Source organism: Lonchura striata, chromosome 2, assembly GCF_046129695.1.
Source record: "Lonchura striata isolate bLonStr1 chromosome 2, bLonStr1.mat, whole genome shotgun sequence".
NCBI lineage: Eukaryota > Metazoa > Chordata > Aves > Passeriformes > Estrildidae > Lonchura > Lonchura striata.
In genome coordinates, this window is record NC_134604.1 from 5,107,432 (window position 1) to 5,127,436 (window position 20,005).

General features: G+C 43.8%; 1 protein-coding gene across 1 annotated transcript in view; it reads left to right on the top strand.

Moving 5' to 3' along the window:
• Positions 1-20,005, top strand: part of MAP6 (microtubule associated protein 6) — a 41,841-nt gene that overhangs the window by 13,838 nt on the left and 7,998 nt on the right. The window contains exons 2-3 of the mRNA XM_021532424.2: positions 9,280-9,493; positions 11,300-11,496. Coding sequence (XP_021388099.1) covers positions 9,280-9,493; positions 11,300-11,496 — 411 coding nt within the window. The remainder of the gene's footprint in view (positions 1-9,279; positions 9,494-11,299; positions 11,497-20,005) is intronic.

Consider the following 20,005-nt stretch of genomic DNA (forward strand, 5'->3'; position numbering starts at 1 on the left):
GTCTCTAAGGTCTCTCAGAGCCTTCTCCAGGTGAAAACCCTCAGCTCTCCAGCCTGTCTCCAGAGCAGAGGAATTTTAGCCCTCGCAGCATCTCTGTTGCTTCCTCTAAGCTCATTCCAATAGCTGCAATATTTTGGGGTGCAGGGGACATGTTGTGTCGCAGTAAAATGTCAGGCAAAGCAAGAAATCACTCTGGCCCAGGATTTTAGGTTTATTTCTGTGAGGCAACTATTGGCAAACATTTCACTGTTTATTATTGCATGAGGGACCTCAGCATGGGGCAGAATTCCTTTGGGGCTGGAAATGGGTTAGAAGGCAGATTTTGGCTCTTGCAAAGCAGCAACCATTGATCAGACTTGTCTTTAAAATCAGAGGTGTTAGCAGGAGAATGCAGCTGTTTATGCTGAGCATCAAAATACTGCTGAGCATCACAAGCCTGCTCCTCATCCGAGCAATCCTTTCTGAGCAGAATTTGCCTGGAACCCATTTAGGCTGGTATCTTCAGCCAATCACAGCCAGAATCAGACAACCAGAGGGGGGTTGGAGGAGATTCCTGTATCATGGAATAACTCCTTTGGCTCCTGGCTTTTCAGGAGCAGCTAAATGCTGAAGACAACTCTGAATACTCTTGATATCCATCTAAATAGCCATGACTTAATTAAATCTCATTATATACTAAAGTTCAGTGTCCTCCTTTGTCATTGAGTTCAACCAGCCATTATTATAGATTTTGGAATTCCCACAACTTCATTTCACCAAATACCTCTTTTCCAGTTTTAAGAGCAGGAGAATATTTAAGAATAAGTGACACTGTATTCCAGAAAGGCAGAATAATTTGAAAATCCCAGACATATGTTTTGCTTAGTTTGGCTCAAATGTGTCCCTTTTTTTGTTTGTGTTTGTTTGTTTGTTTGTTTGTTTTTTGTTTTGTTGCTGTTTTGTTTAGAGAAGCATTAAAGAAAAATCTGATGTTCTGAAATACTCCTTGTGAAGCACTTTGCTTTGTAAGAGGATTTATAGTTTTTGGCATTGTCCTCAGTAGAATAAGGAGAAACAATGGGATGGGAAAGAATTAAAGAAACTGAAAAAGATAATTAAAGTTTCATTTTAGAATTAATTAAATGTTTCTGGCCTAACATTTTGTAAAGTTTTCTCTTTTTTTTCAGTGAAAAATCTGAATATTTTTCTTTTTTCACCAAGATGTACTTTTCCAGATTAAGCTGAAAATATCCCTCCTGTGCAGGACTCCAGCATGAAGTCCCCCTCTGCTTTTTCTGCATTATTCATTATTTTGTAGGTGTACATCAAGAAGAGGGAATTGGCTTGGCTCAGTGCTAGCAGAGCTGCTGTTAGCAGGATATATTGAACACCCTCTGCTGTTGCTGAGCAAATGTAGCCTCTTTTTAAAGTCCTTCCAAGCAGGTAGAAGCTTGAAGTGGTTAAACCTTGCCCTGCTCTGCTCTTCCTTCCCCCTTTAGTCTTTCCTTTGACCTCAGTAGATAAAGGCAATCTGTGCCTACACAGGACTTGACAAGCATCTCCAAAGACACCTGGGAGCTCATTTTAACCCCAGTGTGCCCTGGCTGGGCTGAAAGAGGGTGTTCAGCTCACCTTCCTCTTGCCACCACCTTCAGCAATCCTCAGTCAAAGGGAAAATGCAGTTAAAACAACCAGGGTGGACAAAACCTCACACAAGAGCAGCGTGGTGTTCACTGTTCACATGTGGAGACCAGGCTAGGCTTTGATGGATATGGATCAGGCCACCACCTCCCCAGGCTGCTGTCATCTGGTAAGATCTACTGCCTAAACATTTGTAAGGCATCTGCCCTGTCCTGCACAGCCTTATGTTCTCATCAGGTCTGTAGATACATAAACTCTCTTTTAACCTCACTGAATTTTTTCTATTGAACATGGCTTGCAAAAGGTCACCTGATACTTGATATCCTCCTTTTCACTGAGGTTTATTTCAGGTCAGCACTGGGCTCCCTGTCAATTCTAATTATTCTTCATAAGGCTGGGACCAGAACAAGGCAGAAAATTAGGAGTAACTGGCTGCTCTTTCAGTTCAACCCTCCATTTAATGTGAAAAATGCAGTTCTTAAAATCTTCCTCAGCAAAATTAAGAGCATTGAAAATCCCTTTGATAAAGAATTTCAGAGCTGGACTAAGCTGTACCTGTTGGTCACATCCAGACTGGAGGTGGTCCATGGTTCTTACTTGCTACTTGAGCAAAGGTTTAAGTGAGCTGTGAGACTGACCTCTTTTAGGATGGGTTCTAGCACGTTCCTTGAATACTTTGAGAGCTAATTTGGTGTGCAGAATTCTTCAAAGGTCCAGACACCACTATGACCTGCTGTTCTGAAAATAAGGGGAAAGTAACATTTTCAGGGCTTACTTCAGATTGCAGAAGGAATTTGTAACTTTTTGGGTACCTTCCTCACAAATTTGCTTTGTAATGTTGAATAATAATGAGGAAAATCTCAGAATGACAGGATTTTTCTCCACACCAGCATAAGTTTTAGTGCTAGAGGAGCAACCAATATGGTATCTTAGAATACAGATATTTTTTACTATACCCAGAATAATTATTTTTTAGAATTAACTCTTAAAGCTACTAATTTTCCTCTCACTTCTTCACTGAATATAAGTATTTAAATGTATAACACAACATCTCTGAGTAACATAAAGATCCTGGAGAATCAGGCCAGTTCCAGATGATAGAATCACAGAATGGTTTGGGTTTGAAAGGACCTTAAAGACCATCCAGTTCCAACTCCCTGTCATGGGCAGGGACACCTTCCACTAGACCAGGTTGCTCCAAGTCATGTCCAGCCTGACCTTGAAGACTTCCAGCAACAGGGCATTGCACAGGAAGTACAGTACAACTGCCTTGAGAGACTGTAGCTGTGACGTGCTCTGTCAGGACACTACAAAGTCATGGTGACATTGAACAGACAGACCTCTGACTGAGAGTCATCAGACTTGGAAGGGGGATTTAGGTTACCTTCCTGAGACATCCCCTTCATCCCTAAAAGCAGCAGACATGAAGACCCCAAACTGGGCACCTGCCTCCTCTTTCATACTTTGCATTAGGAAATTCCCTGTGCCTGACACTCAGACATGGTGATCCAGGTTGCAAAGTTGCTAGCACACTCTTGGCTGCAATTCTGGCCCGTTGTAACTAGTGGTTTTCCAAGCAATTGTTGGGTTGGATTCAGGATCTAACATATTCCAAGGGCACTTCCCAAGAGGTTGTTTTCCCTCACTCATCTGTGGTAGAGATGGAGAGACTTAGGAATTAGTTCTTATGCTGGGAGTTAACCATGCTGGGTTTCTGAGCACTGATGCAGTCAGCAGAGTGTGTCTATTCTAGTGTCTGCTCACTAAACACAACTTTGCTTTTCAGAGCCAGTCTTGAAGGCACAGAACATAATATCCAGCACAAACAGAACAAACAACTGGGGATACAAGCATCATAACCTCACCCTAGGACAAATGACATGAGCTTAAAAGTCCCTTTCTAACCAAATCAGTTTGATTCTGTGTATGTGGTAACAACAGGGAATGGCTGGTCCATCCCAGATATGGTGGGACTCCATATGAATGTGGCCCATGCTCCCTCACATACTTGAAGGGACCAGTTGTAGTGTAATAGCTGGTGATGTTAAAACATTTGCCAGAAAAGGATTTAGATGTAGATTTGGGATATAAAAACAGAATCACACAATGGTTGGGGTTGTAAAGGACCTTTAAATGTCATCTTATTCCATCTTATTCCAACCCCCCCTGCCGTGGGCAGGGACAGCTTCCACTGGACCAGGTTGCTCCAAGCCCCATCCAACCTGGTCTCGAATTCTTCCAGGGATGGTGCAGTCACAGCTTCTATGAGCAACCTGTTATTTCTAGATGTGCACTGAATATATGTGACACATTGGTATTTAGAATTTCTTTGTCAACAAAGTGTGGTATTTCTAGATTAGGAGCCTTCTATCCTCCATTTCCAGACGTTGTGGCTGAGCTGTTCCTGAGCTGGCAGACACAGTGCATCAGTGCTCACACACCTGAGAATGGCTGTTCTGTTATTTGCCTGCAAAGGCTCATCTTGAGAGACATAAAGTAGTCAAGGGTGAAGTCCAATCACCAAGAACAGTGGAGCTGAGTACTCACAGAATTGCTACATCTGCATTCAGACCAGCAAAGCAAGGATGGAGGCAAGCAGTCTCATTTTTCACAGTCAGATGAAACTGATTGTTGCATTGTTTCAGAAATGCATTCCCTGACAACCCACAGGGAGTCCAAGGCTTTTCTGTGCCTTTTCTGCAGAGATCACAGGAGTTTGGGGGAAAAGCCTGTCACTTCCTGCATGTTTATGGTTGCATATTATATCTGTTAATGAAGTTGCTAGGCACTATGGTAACAAATACAGTCACGCTGCTTCAGAGCTCAGTTCTATATAAACCAGCATTCTACGAGCAGCAGAATGAATAAATCCTGGCTTGTGTTCCACCTTTAAAATCCACTCCTTACATCCATAGTACAACAGCCTTTGTCTCTGGGTCTGTAGATGCAGCCTTGGTCTTGCTGGTTGACCTGGTGATCCATGGGGGCTGATTGTTCAGCTGTCCTGAGAAGGAGTGAGAAACATGAACTTCACCTCTTTCCCTCAGCTGCAGAACACCATTTGGATGTTCCCCATCTGCCCATTCAGTGATCTTGAGGAAAGCTATTGTGATTTTCATCTTTGAGATTTCTACTTCTGCCACAAATACAATAGAAAATAGCTAATGGGTTTTGAAGTTGCTAGTGTGAGAAATGACACTCACTTTTAAAATTTCAAAGGCTTATTAAACCTTAACAAAATACGACAAAACACCAAATAAGGAAATATTACAGTGCTGGGAGCATGGAACTAAATCACCATGTGCTTGTCCACGAAATGGCTGTTCTACCTTTTATACCTTTCGTGTTGCATCAGGTAACCCCAGACCCTCCCAAAGTCTGCCAGTTAACTCTTCTTAGCTGTCCATTGGTGGATTGGTGGAGACTACTTTCTTGCAATTTGATTGGTATAATATTCATCTCTTAATTGTGAGTCAACCATCACATTACTCATCTATAACACTAGGAAAGAAATCTGAGAGACAGATATGGGCAGAGAGAATTAGTCCACCATTTTATTTATTTCCACATATTGAAAATATGTAGTCTACTTTGGAACAAAAGTGGATCCTAGGAAAAAACCTCTTCTGAGGAGTTTAGGATGAACTCTGAGTTTGTCATTCTGGATTTATTGGAGGCAATTTAAAGGAATTAGTTGCCTCCCGTTATAGGTTCTAATAATCCCTTTCCACCAATAAGAAACATAGATGAGTAGATAACTGGAAAAATAATTTACTAACAAGCAGCAACAGGCAAAAAACCCCAAATAGATTCAAAATTTCTAAATCTCATGGACTGCCCCCAGAAAGAAAAGACATCCCAAAATGCTGACCACACACACACACACACACACACACACACACACACACACACATACATATACATTCACCAAGATGGTTCTCTGCAGTCGAGTGAGTGGTTCAAAGTGTTGTAAATGAAAATTTGTCCAGCCAAATTAATATGAAAAAGTAAAATATTTATTTTGCAATCAAATTATATCTAGCCAGCCACAAGGAAAGAACAGAGCCGAGCCCGGGGTCGGTGCTGGGTGCGCAACAAGGAGTCAGCCTCAGCAGAGGTTTTCCTCTGTGCCCACACACCTCCATCCTGGCACAAGTGGGTTTTATAGGGAAAATAACATCTGAGGCCAAGATTTCAGCAATCAGTCTTTTCTTCCATTCAGAGTCCATAGGTTAATAAGATTGTCTTTTTTGGTGATGAGGAGGAACAATTCAGTGTCCGGAGTTGGTGAATCCCTTGATGAAATTTATGGGAACGCTGCATTCACCTGTATCTGCCCGAGGATTTCTATAATATTTCTATAATATTTCTATAATATTTCTATAATATTTCTATAATATCCATCTCGGGTCATTCACGCAATGATCAGTGCCTGGACCTCCCGTATCCCTCCAGCCATGGCCCATCTCCTGACGAGCCATAAGTCGGGTTCCAATATACACCAGGTCTCACCTGCGAGGGTGGGGGGGTGCTCCTAATACAAACGAGCATAATCTAACAAGTATCCAATATTACATATTTCATACAAGGAATGGCACGAATTATGTTCAGTACACATAACACTGATCTTCTGAACTCAATACAGCTGCTTTTCTTCATATACATAAACCCAAATATCTTCATTCCCATTTGACAAATTTGGTTGAACCTGATTAAGATTTCAAAAGTATTACGGGAAGGGATTGACTGGCAGCCCTTACAGAGCGTTAACTTACCAAGTGTTGGGAGTTTGTTTTCTGTCGGAATCTGAGGTATTGATGATTCTGAGATTGTAGAAAGTCTCTGTCTTTCTGCCCCCTGCCAAAGCAGAAGCCATAATTGGTCTGTGCTGGTTTCCAGGTTGTTTATTCTGTTTATCTCTCACATGTTCTGCTGCCCTGCCCAGCTCTGTCCTGCAGGGCAGCGTGTGGGGCTCTGCCCTCAGTGGGATGTTACAAACATTAAATACCAGAAACTCCCTGGGCTGGATTTACAATAACGTGCCAATATCTGTCACCTGCGTTGGACAGTGTGTCCCCAGCCTGAACCAACAGAAAAATGCCAACACCACAGTGAGACATGGAGGGCATGGAGAAGGAGAAAAAGGACAAGACACACCCAATTTCCTCCATCTTGTGCCCTTTGGACCCCTTATCTAGAATCCTAAAATTTTACTTTTGCACCCGTGCCACACTTAATTATTACTGATATCAAACACTCAGAGCTTGTAATTCATCCTGTAAGATTGAAAACTCTTTTCCATGGCCAGAGATCACAGCCAGTGTCTCTGGGGGCTCTGTCCAGGGGGGTTCCTGACCCCTGCCAGGGTCCCAGACCTGCCAGAGCAGCCAGAGGGAAGCCCTGGATTCCCACAGTTTTCTTCTTTTTTCTTTAAGGAATTTTCCTCCAGTTGTTGCCATAGAGAAGGTGAATGGACCTCGATTTAAAAGACAAAAGATGTAGCCAGGGCCTTGGCACATCGTTGGAATGGCTCTGGGGGAGGGGGAGAAGCCATGTGGTGGTTGGTGTTTTCTTAGCTGGAGGTGGTTCTGTCTTTGAGGGTTGTGGGTTTTGCTGCTGGACTTCTGCCCAGGGGGACTCTCTGCTACCGCTGAGCCTTCCTTGCCATTCTCCTATATGTGTGTATATATAAAAAAATATATATCTATTTTAGTAAAGAACTGTTTACTCCTTTTCCCTTATTTTTGCCTGAGAGCCCTATATTTTTGAAGTTAACATAATAAAGGAGGGGATCATATTTTCCATTCCAGGAAGGTTCCTGCTTTCCTTGGTAGACACTTGTCTTTTAAACCAGGACACCTAGTAATACAGGCTGAAAATGAATAATACAACCCAGAAGTGGTTAAGTGGAACAGGCAGGAGGGGCAGGGTCTGTAACTTAAAAGGATTAATGCCTTAGAAGTCCTGAAGTTAAGACAAGAGCTTGGAACAACTTGGTCTAGTGCAAGGTGTCTCTGCCCATGGAAAGGGGTTGGAATGAGATGAGCTTTAAGGTCCTGGCCAACTCAAACCATTCTGCAGTTCTGTGGCTTTCAAGGAAAGTTTACCCCTTTGTATCAGCACTGGCAGGATAGATCCTGGCTTGCATGGGAGTTTTAAGGATCTAAACACTGTCTTGGACTATGTCTGAGCACAACCCCCCAAGTTAGCAACCCCTTTAAGGGGTTCTTCATTCTCAAGTGAATGGTGAGTTTTAGAGAGAAATTGAAATGTTTTGCTTCAAACCTGGAAGGTTGTTAGTGTTGTATTGGGAAGAACTACAAAATAGAAGAGAAGGAGGCTGTGGATGGGAAGGAGAATGTGTCCAGAAGACACTGATCCACACTTCTAATTGTGTTTGGGGTCTTTTCTACCAGAAGTTTCAGATTTGTCCAAAAGAAATTTTGTCCAAAAAAAAAAGAATTTGTCCAAAAGAAAGATTGTATTATTTTTTTCCCTGAAATTCAGGAATCCACTATCCATTAATAAAGGTAAGCCACAGCTCAAAACATATATGATAAACTGCATTCCCTGCTCTGCCTGAGTTTGCATCTTACTTGGTTTTGTGTTAATTAATTATCTGTGACTTACTAAAATATGAATATCGATCTAATATCAATATCCAACTGAGACAGACAAACACTCTCTAACAGTTTAAAGTTAGAAAGTGTATGTTTATTGCAACAGCCGGGCAGTACATGGGATAACTTGTTAATGCACACAGCAAAAATCACAGGTCTTACAAAGCCTTTTTATTTACAGAAGTCTTGAATACACAGAATATGAATGCATATTCAAATCCCTGTCACTTCCTCTGCTCTGATTCGTGTGCTAATTGGCAAAAAGCCTATTAAGCATGCATAGTTTTGTTCCCTGAAATGAGTCAGGGATCCATTTTGGGGAGGGGTCTCCAAAATGAGGAAGTAAAATAAGTCTTCCTCCTTCTGACCTTTCTACCTTTTCCATGCATATGTGAAAAATGAATCCTGTAGTTTTCCTGTGTTCAATGGATTCCTCAAGTATGGGAAGTCTGCAACTGTTTTTGTGTCCCTGAAATCTGTTTATCACATTCTGTTTCTCATGATAAGCACAGCTACCCAAACATAAAGCTGGCAAGCAATGAATTACTAGATCCTGGATTTCTTATCTAAGATCGGGCTACTGTTAACTATGAACAAAGCCTATTTATCTACTTCCTCTAACTCAGCAACATCTAATTTAACTATCATCTTAACTTTCCTAAAATTCTTAATTCTTCAAAATTAATGTCTCATCTGTTAGTCCCAAATATTTATCTGTTAGTGTGGAATTAACAAAACTTTTCTAATAGGTGCAGTGTAGGTGGAATCATACTAACTACTTACAGGCATAGCTAAAGGGTGTCCAGGACTGACTGATTTTAATAGACTACATTTAATTTAAATTTCTCATCATGTGTCAATAGGTTTTGAATGAGTTAAAAAATTAATTGCTGGGAGACTGTTTCTATGTAAATCTGATTGGATGGAGGCAAAATCCTTTCCACATAGACTTGGTTGATCAATGCAGGACTCCAATCCCATGTTATCGTTGCTCTCCTGTTGGTTTAATTCCTGAACCCTTTTCCTTTTTGACCTGTAGAAATGAGTTCAGACCTTGGATAGATGTCAAGCCTGTGAAAGCGATAAAAGCAAAGCCCCAGTACAAGCCACCAGAGGAGAAGATGACCCATGAAACCAGTTACAGTGCTCAGTTCAAAGGGGAAACCAGTAAGCCTTCTCCAGCTGATAACAAATACCTGGAACGCAGAAGGATACGCACTCTCTACTGTGAACCCTACAAAGAACCTCCAAAGGTGAGAAACAGCAGAAGGGACCCAGGGCCATCTCTGCTTCTGGTGAGACATGCCCAGCAGAGTAAGGCTGGGCTGAACACTGCTTGCTGTCACTCCCCTTAATGTGGTATCCCCATTCCAACCAGCAGGTGCATCTTGGGATCCACCTTGGAAATGGTGGTGAATAAAAAACTAAGCATGTCCCAGCCATGCGTGCTGCCAGCCCAGAAAGCCAGCAGGGTCCTGGGTTGATTGCACAGCATGGGCAGGGAGGTCAGGGAGGGGATTCTGACCCACTGTTCCATTCTGCCCCGCTGCTCTGTGAGATCCTCACCTGCTGCCTCCAACTCTGGGCTCCTCAGGGTGGGAATACATGGATCTGTTGGACTGAATCCAGAAGAGGCCATGGAGATGCTCCAAGAGATGGAGCACCTCTGTTACAGAGACAGGCTGGGAAAGCTGGGGATGTTTAGCCTGCAGAAGAGAAGGCTCTGGTGGGACTTCAGAGCCCCTGTCAGTGCCTAAGAGGACTCCAGGAGAGCTGGAGAGGGACTTTGGATGAGGGCCTGGAGGGACAGGACAATGGAGAATGGCTTCACACTGCCAGAGGGCAAGGTTAGAAGGGATATTGGAAAGAAATTCTTGGCTGTGAGGGTGGTAAGGTCCTGTGGCTGCCCCATGCCTGAAAGTGTCCAGTGCCAGGTTTGAAGGAGCTTGGAGCAACCAGGTGTAGTAGAAGACGTCCCAGCCTATGCAGAGGGTAGAGAATGAGATGTTCTTCAAGGACTCTTCCAGCCCAAACTGTTCTATAATTCTATGGGCTCTAGGACAGTTTGAGGCACTTTGGAGACAGTAGTGCCCTACGTCAAGTGAGGGTAGGTCCGAGATGAAGAGGTTTTTCTTGTAATTTCCTATATGATTATCCAGGCAGCTTTTTCTTCCTCCCTCCAAAACTTTAGGAGCCCCACATTACATTTTACTCTGGGAGCCAGACATCTGCCATTAATTCAGAGCATTACACAGATTTTGAGAGCATGAACTTCTGGCTTTGATCAGATTGAGAACATGTGTTGAGAAGGTCCTGAGCTGAAATGTTTTCCAGCCTTGTTTTCTAGGACCAGTAGATCTGCATATTAAGGAGTCAGTCTGTGAAGTTTTAAATGGAAGACCTTAAGTTGTTCCCTAAGTTGATGAGTGCTTAGATCTGTGAGGACTGAGAGGGGTTGTAGAGCAAGCATGTAGGAGATGAAGACTTCTGTTCTCCCTTAATTTTTGTAACTGTACTTCCATTTTGGGGGTGTAGAAACAAGATGTTGTGGAATTTTGTCACGTGTTCTGCACCTCAGGTATCCCAAGCTAATTTTCCTCCATTTTGGGGATCTTTAAGGACAAACAAACAGAGGAGCCCTCTCCTGCAAGAAAGATGGAGACTTATAGCAGCCTCTTTGTCCTGAGCATCATTTCTCTGCTTCCAGGGAGAGACAATCCTCTATGGTTTGCAAAACCCCTTCTGAAGTCAGAGAAAGATGCAGAAATTGATAAAAGTACTGATAATATTCCCTCTCCTATTCACCCTATCTCTATCCTGATCTGGATACAATGGGCTCTGCTGGCTCCAGGGGCACTGACTTTAGGGCATCCTGAAAGGATGCAACTCAGCATAAGCTCAGCTGGTTCCCTGCCTTTGTGGCAGGGTAGAGATGAGCAGATAAGTAACATTTGTGCTGTTTCAGATCTGAATCCTGTTTTCCACTTGTCCTTGTGTGTCTCTCTTTCTCTCTCTCTCTCTCTATCTCTGTGTTGTTTTGCCTGTCGCCCTCCATGCAGGTGGAAAAACCTAGCATAAAGCCTTCCAAACCAAAAAAGACCACAACAAGCCATAAACCCCTGAAAAAGGCCAAAGACAAGCAGATTGCATCTGGCCGGGCTGCCAAGAAAAAGAGCGCCGAGACCTCCAACACTGCAAAGCCAGAGGATAAGGAGAAAAGTAAAGAGATGAACAATAAACTGGCTGAGGCAAAAGAGTAAATGTCACTGCACTTTCCTTTCTTTCTCATTTTTTTCCTTTTCTTTCTTTCTTCCTTCCTTTTTTCTTTTTTTTTTTCCCTTTGATTAAATAAAGGCCACAAAATTAATTAGAGGCTTCTAATCTGCTTTTTGTTCTGATTGTATTAGAAGCTTTTCTGTTTTATTTCCAAGGAGGATTAGGAAATCCTTGTTTCTGAGGTCAGGTTCTTCTGCTTTGCCTGCACAACACGGCTCTGCACAGAGTGAAGGATGTGAGAATGCATAAGCAGGGTCCTAGGAGATGAAGGTGATGGACCAACAGTGATTGCATCCAACAGCTTGTCCCTTTCCTTGGGCTTGGTTCTTCAGTGCTTTGACAGCATGGAAGTGCCCAGTGACCCATGGAGGGGCTGTGCTCTCATCCCATGAGGCCTTTTTGGGTTGGCCATTGTTGTGCCATCTCCCACTGGTGTCAACAGGTGAAGGGGTTTGGAGGCAGAGAGGATCAGGTTCACTCATGTCTCCATGGATATGCTGTAAATACACCAAAATCAATGGTGTGGCCAAGAATGATTTTCCCTTTTGACACTGGTGGGAATTCTGCTCCAAGAAGCAATGAGAAAGGAGATCCCATGGAAGTAAAGGGCCAAATGCTTCCCAGGGGTAGCTGGGAGTACATCTAGCTGCATCAAGGCAACTTCATTCATCAATATCACTTGAAGTCCTTGATTTAAAAAAAAAATGGTGAGGGAAGGTGCAGTGAGCAGTGAAGACTTTCCAATCACATGGCAGGTTAGACTAGGTGATCAGCAGGTTGTTCTTCCCTATTGTTTCCCCTAAGTTATGGATCTTACTAATTATTCCTGTTTTGTTTTTAATCTTAATCTGCTTTCTTCACTTCTGGGATGCCAATAGGCAGAGCTAGGTTTCAAAAAGTGGTTTAGTTTGCAGGCGTGACCTTCCAAGGGGTAGAAAGAAATGTGTCACCAAGGTTGGCTAGAGCTGTCAGCCCCCATTGTGTCTTTTCTTCCAGCTGTTTATGTTCATGTTGGCTCATGAGCATCTCAAGAGGGCCATAAAAAAGGTTTCTGGAATCCCTAGACTCCCTCCAGAGAAGATCTCAGGGTTTCAGTCATATTTACTGTGCTCTTACACTAGGAAATCCCCAGGACCAGTTTGGATGCCCTAAACACAGGAGGACCATTTGTCAGTGAGTATGGACTGGCCCAAAAGAATGGCAGTGCATGCCACAGAATCTGGGTCACTGGATCAGTGGGAGAGTTCTGGTCCCAGTCCAAATTTATGTGCCTAACTTCTGGACTGGGTCCTAAATACATAAGGGTTAATTTTCATCCCACCATATGGAGCTGTTAGACTCTCCCATAGCAGAGTAGCTGCAAGTTAAGATGCAGGGTTCTTGTTCATTATTTTTGCAGCTCCAAATTTTCTCTCCTAATATGAAGTCCAGCTTGAAACTTCCAGTGGACGACTGGGAAGCATGAAGACAGAGATGGGAAGCAGAGTGGGGAGGTGGTGTGTTGCTGTAGAGGTAGTGGAATAAGGAAAGTCTTATTGCTAGGGGTATTTTAGAGATGTGAAGCTATCTAGCAGAAAAAGGGATGAGTTGGGAGGGCGAGGAATCCCTTTTTGGGGTTTCATCTCATTAGAATTGGTCTTTTGGAAACATAAGTGAGTGGTGGGCTACGAGGTTGAGTGAAAGTTTCCAATGAGGAGGAAAGCTCTGTGATATACAGATAGTGACATTTGCTGGCCTTAGTAATGAATAAATGCCAAGTTCAGTGTATCATGTGGTGTGTCCTGTTTGCCTCGCGCTAGCGGCCGAAACCTTTGAGTATCCGTAAATGTAGTGTTCTGAATTCAGTGGTGTAATTCCAAGCTTAGCTGTGTTAGAACTGTGTGCTATGAGCTAGTCAGGTTGTGTATGTGGAAAATATATATTCATATATAGAAATATATATATATATTTAAACCTTTGCTGTTTAGGAGGAAACCAGGGAAAATCCTCCAGGAAGTAAAACTGTGGAAATCTTTGTGAATGTAGTGTTTCTTTCAGTTTTTTTGGGTTATTATTTTTTTTTTTATGTGCATGCCTCATGGAGATGCTGACCTGTCCATACTGATCATTGCTTTTCTGAGTGCTCAGAAGCCCCTGCAGCACTGCTCAGCTCTGTGTCCAGAGCAGCTTGGCAAAAGGCTTGTGTTGAGCTCGCGGGGAGGCATGCTGCTCACAGCTCTTCCAACCTGTCACATGAGGGACAACTGGCCAGAGAAGAGCAGCTCCCAAGATTTGGTGTGATTCCTTGGCTTTTAAGGTGCTTCATGTATCCTCACACTCCTCAGTAATGTCCTTTCTTACAGGATGTAGCATAAGCTGTGAAGATGATATATCACAGCAGGCAGAACACATCAGGAAGGCACTAGACAGTTCAAATAGCTCAACACAACAATCTTACATCAGGACAGACCATGCAAAACAATGCTTCCTATTATTTTTCAGCCCTAAGTTTCACATTTAAAGATACACCACACTTGCCACTGTTTCACCTGGGATTCAATGAGAATTTAGCCCTTGGCTTCAAGGTGAACAGAATTTTACCCAAGGAACATCAGTAAGATGCTCAGACCACCTAATGCAAGCATCTCCATGGCTCTGAATGAACTGCTGATTATCTGACTTGGGTGGTTTCTCCTTAATGAAGAGCATCTATCAGTGTTTGAAACATACACAGTAAGTGGTCAAAATAAAACTTTCTGTTTCCATAATACATAAAATCTTTTGCTGTCAGGGGGCTTGGAACTAGAGGGTCCCTTCCAACCCAAGCCATTCCATAGGCTCACTACAAAGCTAAGTATGAAGTTTTAGCCAGTAGTTTTAATTCCCTCCATAGTGAAGGAACTTTTCAGGGGCCATTGAGTTGCCTGTTTTTGACACCTGTCTCTGGGTGGGATGAATGGTCTTTGAAAGGTTTTCTTTGCATAAAAAGCCTGGGAGACTGGTAAGGCCTGGATACTTTCCTCTCACATCAGCTAAAAATAGGAATAGAAATCCTGGCTTGTGTTCCACGTGCACCACATCTGCAGCAGGCATCCTAGCATACACACATCCAAGCACATAGTCTGGCACTGCAGTGAATACCAGGAACTGCAGCAGAGGCAAGCTTCAGGGTGAAATCCTGTATTTCTGCACCTTCCACAGACTCTATGCCCATCCAGCCCCTCAGGTTTATCAGAAAGGAGACCAAATCTCTGCCATTTCCAATTCACTTTGGGCTCTGAATTTGTCAATTCCCCTGGGAAACAGTGCTCTGCTGTTCTGTGTTTCCAGCTATCACAGTGCTGATTCTGTTCCACTGCTGATTTGTAATATATTTTACTTTTCTTGTAAAAAGGAAAAAAAAAAAAAAAAAGAAATGTTTTGCTTTTTTCCCTTGAAAGTTCCTGTGCTATTGCTTGCTTTTGCATTTTCACTGTATTGTACTGTTACTCCTTTCTGCAAAATGGTGCTAATTGCTGACTGAGCTCCTTTTTCTGACTGCTTTGCACACGAATCACCTGCTTCTTCATTTGCAGCACAGCCGGTGCCAAAACCTGGTGCCCATGCATTCCATAAACTCTTGCCTCTTGGAGGCAGATAGGAAGTGTCTAATTATTATTTTGTGGCCTGGGTTTGGTTGCATATCACAAATTGTCTCTTGTAAACAACGTTAAGCACACCTCCTTGTGGTGCTTTTTCATTGTTGATAATCTGATTAAAGTCTCACGTACACACACACACAAACACACACTCTCTCTCACATTAATGTACCACCAATTGATTGTGATGTGCTTGTGATCTTTGCTTGCTCAAAGGGTTCTTTTTCCAATGATAAATAAATGCTGAAGACAAATACCACCTCCTTGATCTTGTTTTCTCAATCAGAAGTCACAGTTAAGTGAAACCAAAATAAGGTTTTGTCCAACCAAAATAAGGCTTGTGTGGCTCAGAGCTGCCACTTTCATGCCTACTGTAGGGACAGCTGGCCTGGCACAGTCTAAACTCCCTTTAGGTGGCTGCTAATCTCAGACCAGTCTGGCATAAGATATAAGTGTTTGCAAATGCAAAGATGGAGTCAGTGAAGTCATGTGGATAGCACAAGTTTTATTTTATTTTCTATATAAAACATCTTTGAGTAGAGGGTCTGTGCATTGCCTTGCTCATGTCCACTCTTGTCCTCGCTCAGGGAGCAGAGACAAAATCCCATCAGGAGCTGGAGGGAGGGTAGATGATGTGTATTTACCAATGTTAATTACACTTTTTTCAACTGCCTACAGCTTTTATTTTCTCCCTAAACCAAACGTGGAAAACTTGGTCTACTGGAAGATATCTCCTCCCATGGTTGGGGGTTTGGAACTAGATGGTCTTTAAGGTCCCTTGCAATCCAAACCATTCCATGATTCCATGAGTTTGAAACCTCTCCTCCACCTTCTCCTCCTCTCTGTTGACATCCATGGGCCACCAAACCTTTTGTACCTTCCTGTTGCTAAGGGTGTTATTTCACATCCCTGCCTTATTTACAAGTCACTTTCTGAATTTATTCCATTTGTGACCACATGCTAGTAAGAGTGCTGCTTTCCAATATCCTCTGTATCACCCTGCCTTCCCTTCTCCCTTCTCCACCAGTTTCATCCATTCATGAATCACACCTGCCTATAGGGTTTTTGGAGTGTTTCAGCTGGGCTGTAGGTTGCAGGATTTACCATTTCACTCTGTACAGCTGCTAGTGGAGAAAATGCTCATTTCTAAAGGATTGGTTATTACTGGGGCATTTCTGTGACAATCCATGATGGGCAACAAAGTGCTTCTCCCATGACACAAAGGTACAGTCTTTTCCATGCTGCATCAAGGACACTTCATGCTGCAGTCTCCATGGGTAATTCATCTCCTCCCTGCAGCTGCCCTAAGTGAATGCTGGAAAACACCTTTGCTGTCCTGTTGGTCTCTGAACTCGCTCAGCCTTGCAAAGCCCAAATGCAGAAAGGGGCACAGGATGCATTTCAAGGGAAGAGTAGGACCCATCCCTGGTCTTCAACCATCATTATCTGAACCCACTGGTAATGACTGACTCCTTAACCTTCACCAAATAGCTGGTGACTGGCACTGCCCACATCTTTCCAAGGGCTGTGCTGGAGGGCTTCACTGAAAATGAAGTGCTTTGTCTTACAAGAGCATTTAGTGTGGAGATGTTGAGGCACTGGCTGGAGGATAAACAGTCTTATTTGTCAGTGTTGGTGTCTGGGTGAAGGGAACAATAAATTGAATTTTGAAAGTCAAGCCTCCGTCTCAAATACCTAATAACAGAGTGTTTCAGAAGTCTTTTCCAACCTAAATAATTCTGTGATCTGAGAGTGATCAGAGGCTTTGCACAGTTGTCACTTTGACTGCCATGAGCAGTCTCATGAGGAGTTGCCTCCCTGCTTCCAATTTTACTGAGCTGCTTTTGACTACATTGTGTCCACTCATCTAGGATCCTTGTGCATGGGTGGATGAAGTTGTTTTTCCTTGACACTCTCCATCCTTCCACTCCAGCTTGGGCACAGAACTGAGGTCCCTTTGAAAACCTCTGTTATAATTTTTACATCCCTGACTGGTAAAAGGATGTTTCATCAGCTGACATACCAGCCGTTCTACAAATGCAGCCTCTTGTGTCATGATATTCTTTTGATTTAGGGTTGATTTAGAGATGTGCCAGTGCAGGAGAGAAAGAGACTTTTTAAGAAGATGCTTCTGACATAGCTTGTACCTCCCAACATCCAAGGAATAACAACCAACAGTGACATCAGATCAAGAAGAGGAGCCATACAGGAAGGAGAAATTCCCTAGTATGAACATGATGATACGGATGTGCTCAACTCTAAGAACAGTATCTTTTCCACATTTGGAAAATATTGTGGTGTTCAGACATGGGCTTCTGCTCTGCCTTGTTTCAACAGTGTCATGGTAAGTTTGATTCATTTGAGGAATTGGCACCTCACTTCCATTTGCCCTTATTTACCTGAGGTTTCTGGGTCGGGAGCAATTCCACTAATGCCACTGGGTCAACTTCCAAGCTCAGGGGTGTGTGATGAGGGGTAACACAGCTCTGTGTACTTCAGGACTGGTGGTCTGTCACAAACTCTGAATTGCTTGTAAAGACTCTTAATTTCTGTTGCAGAGTTCCTTGGAAACAACTTCCTAATCCTGACTGCCATAGTGGAAGACATGTGAGGCAAGACTAAAACAAAATCCTACTAGTGGATTGAATGGATGGAAGGCATCTTTATGCTTTCTAAAATGCCAGCTCGTGCTTCAGGGGAAGGAAGGCTACTCCATGGAAGCCAACGACAAGGACCAGCCACCAGAAAAATGATGGATGGTAGTGGCAGATCTCGGTGATATGTGAGAGCCCTGACTGCTTTCAATGTGTTTCAATGTGAGAGATGGGAAGGGGAAAGCATTTCTGAACCCTCCTTGTTGTCCTCTGCCCACCCCAACCATGCATGTTGTGGCATGCGACAACCCCAAGTCCCTGAACAGAGCTGGAGAAACTGGTGTGTCCTGTCTAGCTATGGAGAACTGGGTCACAGCAAAGAGTGAGGAGCACCCTGCATGGCACATGGTGGACGGAATCTCACTGCATGATGGGTGGCAGATGGGTCTGTTCTTGTCAGCTAACAACACCCATAAGCACTCCATGGTCGCAGTACCAGATGGTCAAGGCAGGGAAATCCTGAGAGCAGCCCCTGGCCATTGGACTGACCTGCTCCTTGGACTGGTTCAGGATTTAGTACCCAAGTGCAGACAAGTTCAGCTGAGGCCACCTTGCTTGGACTCAAGAGATTTGCCCAGAGAAGCTGTGGCTGCCCCATCCCTGGAAGTGTTCAAGGCGAGTGTTGTTCTGGAGCTGGAGAAACCTGGTCTAGTGGAAGGTGTCCCCATCCATGGCAAGGCGGTTGGAACAAGAGGATCTTGTTCCAACCAAGATCTTCAAGATCCTTCCCACCCAAATAATTATGTGATCCTGTGATTTATCAGCAGGGACACAACCCCCCAGTGTACCCTGAATTTAATGAAACATAATTCTTTGGAGCTGCATGACAGTGAATGTCTTTTCCCCTCTTGCCCCTGCTCTCTTGCCTATCCCCAAGGTTCATTGCTGATCAGAGATCTCTCCCTATTGGCTCCTTCCCTTGTAGTCTGTAATGCTCTCACCTCCCCATATTAACCCCATTTGCCCACCACGCCATTCCTTCTTGCCTTCAGAATAATTTTCCCTCCATCCTCTCTGCCAGCTTTTGTGTGTCTGTCCCACAGCTGCTTCTCCAATCCTTTTCTTTCTCCCACCTCTCCCCCTACATCCACATCACCCCACATACCCAGCTCCATGAAGGACCTTCTCCTTCCCATCCCCTCTCAGATACTGTCTCATCTCCTGTCTCTCTTGGACTGTAAACCTTTTTTTTTTTTTTTGCCTGTACTGTGTGATTTCATTCACTGCTTGAATAAATGATACCTCACCTACCAACTGTCTCTTCTCTCTCTCTCCTTTCTTGGTGTGACTTCACTAGGTGTGTCTGCAAGTGCCTTGTTTGTCTGTCCTGGTGGCCAGTCAAGCAGTCGGTCTTGCTTCTGCAGATCTGTCTTTTAGGGTGACACCGCTCATGCTTTTGTCCTCTGGTACCTTTGTTTCTTTTATTTTACAGCCACAGGGACGAGCTTTGTTGTAAGTGTAGGAGCCTGGCACATTCAGAGCTGCAGGATCTTCTGTCCCTTGCCATTCTGGTGCATCTCATAAAGAAGTTGGCCTTTCTCCAGCTCCCTGCAGAGATGCCCTGTGCTGCCAGGTGGCTCAACAAAGGCAGCAGCTGAGGAGAATGAAGGAGAAATCTTGTAAGGCCAGAGCAGAAGCAGCTGATGCTAAAGGAACAACATTCCCCTGTAACAGGAGGCAGTGGGCAGAGATGTGTCAGTGGAAATCCAAGCAGTTATATCTGTCAGGGGAATATATACCTGCCAGAGGAATATATCTGCCATCTAAGCAAAAGCTGGCTTAGCATGTTTCAGAAGATGGATGCCCAGGAGGCTTCTTGTGGCTGAGAAGGTGCCCTGGACATCTGCTTCCTTCATCCCAGGTGAGGACTAAATCTGTCCGTGGTCCCTTCTACATGTGAGTACATCAAGGACTCGGTTGTCACTCAGTCTCAGATGTCTCCTTGCTGCCTCCTTGTCCTCATTTGTTGCCTCAAAGTGCTAGTTTGGTTGGTGCTGGCTGGAGCTGTTGGTGCACATGGAGATGGTACTTCTTCCCAGGTGCTCCTTACAAACATGGAAAGTTGCAGGAGCAGCTCAGTTCTTCTATCCTTACAGTGACCCTGACTGCCTGTGGTGTGACATCAGCCTGTCAGAAAGCAAAGGAGACTCCTGGTCATGCTGAGTGAGCTCAGAGCATGGTCACCAGTCTGGCTTCATGGGTCATCTGCAGGAGTTAG